This window comes from Camellia sinensis, chromosome 1, assembly GCF_055761805.1.
Source record: "Camellia sinensis isolate YWXY chromosome 1, ASM5576180v1, whole genome shotgun sequence".
NCBI classification, from domain to species: Eukaryota; Viridiplantae; Streptophyta; class Magnoliopsida; order Ericales; family Theaceae; genus Camellia; species Camellia sinensis.
In genome coordinates this window covers 20,041,381-20,053,307 of record NC_138961.1, presented here as the reverse complement: position 1 = coordinate 20,053,307, position 11,927 = coordinate 20,041,381, and the positions used below count along the sequence as shown (strand labels likewise).

The following is an 11,927-nucleotide window of genomic DNA, read 5'->3' as shown; positions in this document are numbered from 1 at the left end:
AAATTAGACTTGGATTTCTGTACAACTCTAAATATAATTAAGAAAATACATGATAACATGGTTTCTTTTTTCATAAAAATAAGCCCATATAATGTACCACAGAAACATAGAAAAACACGTGTGTTTGGTTTTAGTTTTATGAATTCAGTTTCTATAAATTGAGTTTTTTTTTTCGTGTTTTTTTTAGTGAATATTTTAAAAATTTTAAACAATTTTTTCATTTTATTAGATACACCTTATTTAGATGTATCTAAATAATAAAATATTTATGAAAAATATATTAAAAAATTAATAAATACACAAAAAATACAAAAAATAATATTTTTTTATTTTTTATATTTTAGTATTTAGTGAATTTTTTAAAGATTTTTTTTCTATAAATATTATATTTTTTAAACGTTTTTATGTTAGATGTATAAAAATAAAAAAATACTTAAAATATTAAAAAAAATTCAATAAAAAAAAACATATGAAAAATGAAAAACGAAAAACGAAAAACGAAAAAATAATTTTTTTTGAAAAATGAATTATAAAAATTAAAACCAAATAGAGTGACTACCTTTGGGCATGTTTGTTTGGGTGGACATGAGCTTGGGATTGGACTAATAGTCCAATAAAATTATTAATCCGATATTTGGTTAAACAATTGAAGTACGGATTAACAATCCATCTGGATATGGTATCCTAATTATGATGGACTATTCAATCTCACAGAAGGGGGTGAGATATAAATTGAAAGACTATATCAAAGTCTGGACTATTAGTCCTCTTTATAATCCTAACTCAATCCAAACATAAGATAGGATACATAATCCAAATGATTCGTAATCCTAGGACTATTAGTCATGGGAATGCTAATCCAACCTAATCTAGTCCGCTCAAACAAACATGGCCTTAGAGTGTGTTTGTTTTAAGGGATTATTCCATGGGATTGGACTAATAGTCCATTCGGGCTAATAGTCCATTGTTTGATTCAATTTTTTTGTTTTGGATTAATAGTCCCTTCGGACTATTAGTCCCTCATATGACTGATTATTGTATCCTAAGGGGGTGAGATTATTTCCATGAGATTGGTATCCCATGAGACTAATGTATGAAATGTCAATTTTACCCTCATGCTATTACTTAATAAACAATTGGAAAAAGGGTAAAATAGTTTTTTGAACATTTATAAATTATTTTTTTAGTGTTGTTAATTTAAAATAATAAATTAAAAATTATGGCCTTATAATTTTTTTAGTGTTGTTAAAAAATTAAATTTATATATTAAATAAAATTATTTTTTTAGTGTTGTTAATTTAAAATTATATATTAAATATAAATTATAAATTTAATTTAATTAAAAATAATAAATTATAAATTATGGCATTATAAATTAAATATTTTTAGTGTTGTTAAAAAATTAAATTTATATATTAAATAAAATTATTTTTTTTGTGTTGTTAATTTAAAATTATATATTAAATGAAAAATATAAATTATAAATTTAATTTAATTGAAAATAATAAATTAAAATTAAGGCCTTATAAATTAAATTTTTTCAGTGTTGTTAAATAATAAATTATAGATTACAAATTTAAAACTATATATTAAATAAAAATTATAAATTACAAAATAGTCTTTTGAACATTTATCTTTATCCTGTCTAACCAAATATTGCATTTACTAAAAATAGTCAAATTCAAAAATCTAATCCCATGACTAAACAAACATAGGATATAAATCTAGTCCAATCAAATAATCTAGAAATAACGTATTCTAAAACTAACATTCCAATGAATTATAATATCTCATTATCCAATTCGTACAAATAAACACACTGGCAGACGCGCCCGTAGGCCATGGGCCCCGCGTGCGAAATTGGCGCGGAAATCCGGTTTCTGTTCATTGAGCTTACTACTACAGTTCGGACTCATGTCACGGTTCTGAATCTAATCTCGCAAAGTGCAATGCAAGACCGATAAATCGCCAAAGAGTCCAAATCCGGCAAATCGTTTTGAAAAACTGATTTTTATTAAAAAAGTGCCAACCATGGACTGCTTTGCCAGATACAGAATCGCCACCTAAATATTTTGTTTTGGGAGAATTTAGGAAACCCGGACTCGTACCTAAGGCCACGTGTTCGTCATCACCAAAGTTGCCTCGGCTCGGGAACTTGGGTACGAGAGGGGAAGGTCATGCAATGAGCCCGTCCGCTCGCCCGATCAAAGATCGGCCTTTACTAACATGATATCTTATTTTTGAAAACACATGTGCTCTTATTCCGATTAATTAGCTAATCCTACTACGTGATGCGCACAACAAACAAGTATAGACTAGATCGCCTAATTTGGAACAAAACATTGCATATCCGTTTGTTTGAAAATTGTTTGAAGTTTGCTACTCGCAAGTGGGCTAAATCAGGGATTTGATGAATTGTTCCAATTCAAGTAATCCAACCTTCACCCACATGCATTCAGGCAGTTATATCATTTAAACAAATAGCCTCATGGTAAGTATGCTATCATGCCAATCAATAACACACATGCAGTATGCTAAAGTGTAAACACTCACAGTGTACTCCGAGCCAAAACAAAGAACTACTTAGAAGTCATGCATGACCCTAGTTCATGTTAAGATGGCTAATGCAACGCATGCGAGAATGTAACTAAAATAGGCTCGGCTATTCTAGAATGGCATGTGAAATGCAACTTGATAATCATGTATTCAAATCAGAATTGAAATACAATGCAGTTTGTATGATGCGCCGAGTCAGGTACATGCAAGACAGATGAATGAATGGACGTATGCAAGCATAATGATGCTAATTGAAATATGCCCTAAAACTAACCACTGAAAACAGGTAAGTAAAAGGGAGAAAGAAATTGGGGTTGGAAGACATGCATCGCACACACGCATACTTATTACAAAATTCGCTCTCTCGACGGAGGGTTCGAATAAATAATACAAACTAACTAATGAACTAACTAACAATCTAATTAATTATTACACAACCAAATTGAATAATAAGCAAATCTATTTACTAATTATTATAACACTTAATTAATTAACAAATTAACTAATTGAATTACAAATTGAAGCTAACTAACAAGTAAGCATTAGACTAAGCTACTCCAGCTTTGCTCAAAGAAGTAGAAGATGCATGCTCGGTTTTCGTCCCGCAAGCTCTCCAAATGCTCTTTAGAGGCTCTGTTTGCAGGGTGTCTTCCAGTGCTTGCTGCTGAAACTTACCAAAACAGTGCTGAGGAGTGCACCAGTGGCCTGCCGGCCATGAGGAGCTTCTGCCGACCCCCCTGCCGACCAAGAGCAGGTACTGCCAGCCAAGAATGAAGGACTGCCGGCCAATAACAAGAGGGTGCCGGCCACTAGTGTGCTGTGACACCAAGCTGCAGCAAAGCACAAAATAGAGAAAATAGAGGGTCTCCCAATGATATGTATGCACTATGCCACTCCATATCACCTCAAAAAATCAAGGAATAGGCATAATCGGATCCAGGACCATTAATCACGCATCTCGATGCATGATGGCCAAAGATCCAACATGCGCAAATCAATGTAAAATGAATGCACAAGAAACATATAAATGCCTAGAACTCTATCATGCATCGTCAAGAGCTTCGGCGACCGAGAATCGAGGCACGTTTCATCACTTGAAGTATTAAAAGTTCCTCGTTTCTTGTGCTCGGATTAATACTTAATCCAAACAACAACGCAACACAAGCATGACAAACATGCAATATGACTTAAGCATGCAAACATGCAACTACATGGCATACTCAATGCTATGAACTACATGGCATGCACAATGCGATGTAAGATAAGCATACTCAATGCTTAATGGCATGCATATTCAATGCAAAGCAACTTAAGATTCTAAATATAATGTAATGCATGCATGTACAATGCAATGAAACAAGGGCAGCTTATCAATGCTATGGACATGCATACTCAATGCAAAGTAAAATAAGTATACAAGCAACATGCAAGTGAACATGCCAAATGGACTTAAACCAAAAGGGGTAGACCTCAGTCATGCCCAAATCAATGGCCATTAGTGCTAAAATGATGGTACGAAAAGCATGAAAAAGGCAAGACAAGCATGTGTGCTAATTGGCTCAAGGATTAAGGCACAAAGATGCAACTCTTAAGCACACTTAAAGAGTGACAAGTATAGATATGTGTCAGCACCATAAGCTCTGAAATCATGTATGGAGTGATGCCAAATCAACCAAACAAAGCAAGTATAGCATATTAAGAGGTCCAAAACTCAAGGTTAGCAAAGGGACTTATACCATAGCTATGCCAAGCAAGCCCCAAAGGGCCAAGGGCAACCAAAATAGTCCCAAAGCAGGTCAAGACAAGACCAAAGACATGCTAGAACCTAGCCAACACAAGTTAGAAGTCCAAAAAGCACGAGACATGCAAGGCTAACAAGGGGGATTACATTACACCTATTTCAACCCAACATGGCAGGACTTGGACAACATAAAACAGAGTTACATCATGATACAACAAGACCAAAAATGCACTGATACGATGGCCCAAAGGCCTAGGCATGATGGCATGCACAAAAATTCACTCTTGAGGCATAAAGAGCCAAACCTCCAAGGCATTAAAAGAGTGACAAGCACAAGTGTATGACCATGAAATATGCACTGATATAACATTTAAAATGATGCGAAAGCATGCAAACATATAAGTATAGCATGGTAGGGGCCTCAAAACTCAAGACTAGTCAAAGCATTTACACCATAGCTATACAAAACATGAGTCATATGACCATGGCAGCCCAAAACAGTCCTAGAACAGCCCAAAATACAAATAAAATCATGCTGGAGCATAGCCAAAATATGCTAGAATGATGAGCCAAAACATCATGGATACAAAGCTAGTAAGCAAGATTTATACTACAAGTACATGGAGCATGCAAGAGGTGACCACACCAGCCCAAATTAGAGTTATGACATGTCAAATGATGATAAAAAACCTACTGAAATGGAGCCAATGCATGCTAGAAAGACCTGTTACTTTGATGTGCCACAAATAAGATAACACTACACATACAAGAAGCATGCATAAGGTGACCAAACCAGCCATGAACAGAGTTAAAGCAGGTCCTAAAAGTCACAAAAAAGTGCCTGAACTAAGCCTCAAAAGTATAAAGATACATGCTCATTTGATAGGCCAATAACTCAAGCAAACAAAACAAAAAATAGAGGGGGTCATCCCCTCTGATTTGAGGCCTCAAAACCACATGCCTATTGCTGGAAATCAACTAGATTTCAGTGGCTAAAAGGCCAAACAAAGACTAACTCAAAGGCCTTAAGACATGGCACAAAACAAGGCCAAACAAGGCACACAAGAGGGTAGAACACCCTCAACACCAAAGAGGCCTTAAACAACCATAAAAAACACTTAAATACAAAACTTTTTTCAGTTGAAAGCAAGGCTTAAAACAACATGCAAGGATGGCCAAAATGTAATACAAACAAATGCTAAAAAGGGAAAAATACTCACCCTTGAAGCTCAACTTCGAAACAAGCAAACTCTGAGGCCAAAAACAAACTTTCAGAGCTCAAACAACACTCCCAAGAACCTCAGCTCAAAGATGGTGGTGTATCACTAAGTGTTTATCTGCAAAAGTGAAGAGAAAACACACTTTGGGACACTATTCAATACAATATAGAGAGAGAGAGTGAGAAATATATATATAGAGAGAGATCTTCTCTAAAAAAATGTTGAACCCCTGCTGGGGAGGAGGGGCCTCTCCTTATAAAGAGGCATGCAAAGCAAAGCTTGTTGAACAAGCTTGGAAATGGTTTCATCCCTCCATACACGTGTATGAAGGAGAGATGAGTGAAAACTAGCTGGCTCAAAAGATATGGAGTGAAATCTATTGAGACAAAGTGTTCTGCTGGCCATCAGTTGTAGCCGACAATGCCTCATTGATGGTCGACAGGTTTCATTAATAGCAGGTAGGGACAAAAGCATGGCTGGCAGTGGCAGGGAGTGGCCGGCAGTGCACCAAGAGGAGCATGCTGAAAAGACCAACACATGATCCAAAAATGGGGCAGAAAGGATACAGGGTTTGGAAAACTCAAACCTATGACGTTCCGCCGCGAAAGTCGAGTACTCGACGAGCAATCGAACTTGTCATCGGATGTACCTGCAAGCATATCCCAGTTTTGAGGACGATCAAAAATGGGGTGTTTACAACACTCTTATATGATTGACACACAGAATTCAGTGGATGGAGGACATCACACCATTACAATACGCACCCAGAGCGCACCCTAGCACCACGTTCCATATTTTTCAAAGAGCTGCGTCTACTTGATTTTTTTTAATCTCCAATTCCCTTTTTTTTTTTTATAATTATATTCCAAACTAAAATTATAATAAAATTCAATTTTTAATAAAATACCCACTAACCAAATAAAGATAACTCTATAATATTGTACACCCACTTTCCTAACCTAAGGCCCCGTTTATTTTAGGAGATAGACATAAGATTGTAATTGAGATGGAGGTGGGACTCACTATATGTTACGTTTATTTTTTGATATAAAGAGATCTCATGGGATTAGAATGGGCCTTGGTGTTGGGATTGAGATGGAGAAAGTAAAGATGATATTAGGAAATTAGTCCGATAGGATTAGTTTTTTTTGATTTATTTTATTTTTTATTTACATGTTGGGCATTTTTTTTAAACATTAATATTTAATATTTTTGTATTTTTTGTTAAGTAAAAATGACAATTTTATTTGTTTTAATACTTTATATTTCTATTATAAGGTAATAATTTAACAATCCCCACAACTACTATCAAAACAAACACATTCCCTTCACTATCAATCCCTCACTATAAATCCACTTGCTATCAATCCCCTCCATTCTACCTCTGAAAACAAACGGAACCTAAACATATTCTTCACCTACATTAATCCAACGTAATTCTCTTCATCACCATCTTTAGACCCAAAGTTCCTCATCATCGCCATTTTAAACCCAACATATTTCTTTTCATCACCGTCTTAAATCCTAAACATATTTATTTTCATTATAATCCTAAACATATTTGTTTTCACCATTTGAATTTGAATGGCGGTTTGTTATTTTGTTTGTTGTATTGAATTGGAATGGAAAATAGTGAATTGACGGCTAAGTTACACATTGTTGAAAAATTTGTTTATTTTCGGCAATACAGTATTAAATAAATAATTTATATTCTGCAACACAATGCTAACAAAATTATTTATGTTTGACAATGCAGTGATAAATCAACCCTTGGACAATTGATCGATGGTGTGATTTTAGCTTAATTTTACAATAATAATGCAATGATTTTGATAAAATGGATACCGTTATCCACTTATTTCGAATATATCAAAGAGAGAGGCTGTCATCATCATTATTTTTCAACATGATGGGGATCGTCACCGTCGTCCTTTAATAAGAGAAGATTGTCTTCAAAGATGATGATGAAGAGTGTGTAAAATTAGATGGATTTGTATTTATGTCTAATAATATTATGAATAAAAATAAATTTAATATTAAATTAGATGTTAAGAAAAATGTTATTAAAATTTAAGCCTCGTTTAGGAATAGATTTTTTTGTAATTTTTTGACTTTTGATTAAAATATGATGTAAAAAAATTAGTATATTTAGATTATTATTTAATTTTTACGAAAAAATATACAAAAAATAGAGAGAAAAAAATATTTAATCTTTTAATATAAACGGTTGTTTGGGATAAACTAAACAAGTAAATTTTTTGACTTTTTATGAAATATGAGTTGGGTTGAGTTTGAAGTGATGTAATAAAGAGATAATGTGATTTAAATAAGATGATGTGACTTAAATAGGATAATAATTTTTTGACTTTTTTTGATAATGCCAAACCAAGCCTAAGTTATTAACTTTTTAATTTTTTTAATAATTTTTTAATTTTTTAACTAAAAATTTAGGAATACTTATGTGTAGATCTTAATTGTCTAATAGGTCCTATAAAAAAAATTTGTCATAAAAAAAGTCACTAATTGTAAGTGTTAGCAATAATTTATAAAAATCATGATAAAAAAAGTCACTAATTATTAATTTTTAGCGACGTACGTAAAAAAATTTCATAAAAAAAATTATTTTTAATGATAATTTTACAAAGATTTATTTTTATTTAAGTATACAAGAATTCAAAGACGTGTTAAAACTTTAGGTGCTGTTTGGTAACATTTACGTTTTCAGTTTTCTGTTTATATTTACAGAAATTTAAAAAACTCAAATAAAAACTTGTTTGGTAAAATTTTTGATTTATAAATCAATGGTCTCAGGTTATAAATTTGGCCAAAAAATGAAAACACAAAAAATGTGTTTCCGTTTTGAGTTTTAAACTTTTTTATTTTTTTACCACCTAACATTAGCCAACACCTGCCACTATTTTCCACCACCGTCTTCCGCCACCACCACCCACCCCCCACTACTACCTGCCACCACCACTCACCACCCACCCGCCACCACCCGCCACTACCACCAACCAGCCGCCTGCCACTCACTCGCCACCACTACCTACCACCCACCTGCCATCCACCCGCTACCACCCACTACCACCACCCACCACCACCACTACCACCACCACCACCATCTACACCTACCACCGACCCGCCACCCACCTGCCACTACTACTCACCACCCACCACTACCACACACTCGCTACCACCTACCACCAGCCACCGTCACCCACACCACCCACCTGCCACCACCACCACCACCACCACCACCACCACTGATCCGCCACCACCTATCTCTTGCCACAACCACCACCACCACCCATCAGCCATCTACCCGTCACCACCCACCACCCGCTACTACCATCCACTGCTCGCCACCACTACACGCCACCTACTTGCCACTCACCATTCACCACCCACCTGCCACCACCACCCACCCGCTACCCATCTACTACCACCACCCACCACCACCACCACCAGCTACCCACCACCCATCGTCACCACTTTCTACTATCGTCTTTCGCTGCCACTTGCCACCACTTGCTATTTCTCATTATTTTTTATATTTTTAAATTTTTTAAACATTTTATCAATTAACAAACGCGTTTATAGTTTATGCTTTTCTAAAAATAAACAAAAATCAATTTATAAATTTTTATAAATATAAACTGAAAACGTAAACGTTACCAAACACACTCTTAGGGTCTGTTTGGTAACGTTTACGTTTTCAGTTTATATTTATATAAATTTTATAAATTGATTTTTGTTTATTTTTAGAAAAATATAAACTACAAATGCGTTTGATAATTGACAAAATGTTTAAAAAAATTTAAAAATATAAAAAATAGTGAGAAATAGCAAGTGGTGGCAAGTGGTGGCGGAAGACGGTGGTGGGTAGCGGGTGGTGACGGGTGGGTGGGTGGGTGGTGGTGGTGGTAGGTGGGTGGCAGATGATGGGTGGTGGTGGGTGGTGGCGGATGGGTGGTGATGGCGGGTAGGTGGTGGTGGTGGGCGGGTGGGTGGGTGGGTGATAGCGAGTGGGTGGTGGTGGTGGCGGCGACGGGTGGTGATAGTGGGTGGTGGCGGATGGGTGGTGATGACGGGTAGGTGGTGGTGGTGGGCGGGCGGGTGGGTGGGTGATAGCGAGTGGGTGGTGGTGGTGGTAGTGGTGGTGGTGGTGGCGGCGACGGGTGGTGATAGTGGGTAGGTAGGTGACGGTGGCGGGTGGTGGGTGGTAGCGAGTGTGTGGTGGTGGTGGTGGCGGGTGGTGGTGGCAGGTGGGTGGCGGATGCGCAAGTGGTGTTGGGTGGTGGTGGGTAGTGGCGGTGGTGGGTGGTAGCGAGCGGATGGTGGTGGCAGTGGGTGGCGGGTGGTGGTGGCAGGTAGGTGGCGGGTGGGTAATGAGTGGTGGTGGTGGTGGGTGGTGGGTGGTAGTGCCGGGTGGTGGATGGTGGTGGCAGGTGGGTGGTGAGTAGTGGTGGCGGGTAGGTGGTGACGGGCAGTGGATGTAGTGGCGGGTGGATGACAGGTGGGTGGTGGGTGATGGTGGTGGTGGTGGCGGCGAGGGGTGGATGGTGGTGGCGAGTGGGTGGCAGATGGGTAGTGGTGGGTGGTAGGTAGGTGATGGTAGTGGAAGTTGGGTGGTGCGTGGTGGCGAAAGGTGGTGGTGGGGGTGGGTGGTGGCGACGAAAGACGGTGGTGGAAAATGGTGGCGGGTGGTGGCTAGTGTTGGGTGATAAAAAAAAAAAAAACTCAAAACTCAAAATGGAAACATATTTTTTGAATTTATATTTTTTGAATAAATTTATAAACTGAGATCACTGATTTATAAATTAAAAATTTATCAAATAAATTTTTATTTAAATTTTTAAAATTTTTATAAATATAAAAAAAAAATTAAAAACGTAAGTATTAGCCAATCACGGCCCTGTTTGGTAGAACTGTGGAAAAGTGTTTATAGCTTATGCCTAAACAGCTTAAGCTGATTTCCAGCTTATTCTTAAAGCATCTCCTATCCCACTCAAAGAATAAGCTGTTTTCTGACTTCCACAAAACTATAAACTAAATCAAACACATCAAAATAACTTAAATTAAGGTAAAAATTGAAATAAGTTGAAATTAAGCGGTACGAAACAGGACCCACATCTTAAGATTGGTAATAATGACATCCCCATTTTTCAAACAACCGCCAAAACGCTTGAAATTACATTACGCCCAAAAATAGCGCACAAAATAATTTCAAAACCAATTCGCTCTAAACAATCCACACCATCCATTTCCGTATTTCCAAATCAACAGTCCAAATCCACGATCCTCGTAACTTCAAACCAACCAATCACAGCCCACCCCCAAACCTCCATATAAACATCTCCACCGCTTCGTACTCACTCCACACAGCAAAGCAAAGCAAAGCAAAGCAAATTTCCTTCAACTTTCTCTCTCTAGGATTTCATCAACACTCTCTCTCTACAATGGCGCCCAAGGCAGACAAGAAGCCAGCGGAGAAGAAGCCGGCGGCGGAGAAAGCTCCGGCGGAGAAGAAACCGAAAGCGGAGAAGAAGCTTCCGAAGGAAGCGTCGACAGAGAAGAAGAAGAAGAGGTCGAAGAAGAGTGTAGAGACTTACAAGATCTACATCTTCAAGGTTCTGAAGCAGGTTCATCCAGACATTGGGATCTCGAGCAAGGCTATGGGGATCATGAACAGTTTCATCAACGATATCTTCGAGAAGTTAGCGCAAGAGGCTTCGAGGCTCGCTCGATACAACAAGAAGCCTACTATTACGTCTCGGGAGATTCAGACTGCTGTTAGGCTTGTTCTTCCCGGTGAATTGGCCAAGCACGCTGTATCTGAAGGAACTAAGGCGGTTACTAAGTTCACTAGCTCTTGATAAGTTAGGGTTTGTGTGTTTTTGAATGTTTTGGTGGTTAAGCAGTTGTTGAACTAGGGCTTTTGAATGTAAAGATCTTGATCTATTAATCAAGTTTCGTGTAATGCCAGCTGAAATGGAATGAATTTCAAATTTTAGTAATGATTTGTTTATTGTTGTCTGTTATGTTTGAGTTTCAATTTTGCAAATTATTACAGCTTTAAATTGAAGTAGTAATTTGTTTCTTCTTGTCTGTTATTCGATGTTCATCAATGTGGTTTGTGGAAATTGTTGACTTAGTTATTTAATCAGTCTTATGGAGTTCTTGTTGATTATAATTACTCATTAAATGTTGTTTTGTTAGATTATGGGGTTAGTAGGGTGTTTGATTTTGTTCTTCCATGGCTAAGAAGATACATGCTTAAATGAAATGATGAGCCTGCACATTTTCTTAAAAATGTTCCTACTTTTCATTTTTTTATTGATTATTGATGTTCTACAGAGTTATATCACATTTTCAAGAATATTTTATGTTCCTCTAATTTTGTTTCCTTC

General features: G+C 36.9%; 1 protein-coding gene across 1 annotated transcript; it reads left to right on the top strand.

Annotated features, from left to right (window-relative positions):
* The first annotated feature begins 10,885 nt into the window (after positions 1-10,885).
* LOC114321220 (histone H2B.3) lies at positions 10,886-11,534 on the top strand. The gene has a single exon (XM_028268386.2). The coding sequence runs from the start codon at positions 10,977-10,979 to the stop codon at positions 11,391-11,393; it is 417 nt and encodes a 138-aa protein (XP_028124187.1). The 5' UTR covers positions 10,886-10,976; the 3' UTR covers positions 11,394-11,534.
* The last annotated feature ends 393 nt before the right edge of the window (positions 11,535-11,927 follow it).

Coding starts and splice junctions, on each gene's coding strand:
- LOC114321220 (XM_028268386.2), top strand. CDS start 10,977: ATGGCGCCCAAGGCAGACAAGAAGCCAGCGGAGAAGAAGCCGGCGGCG.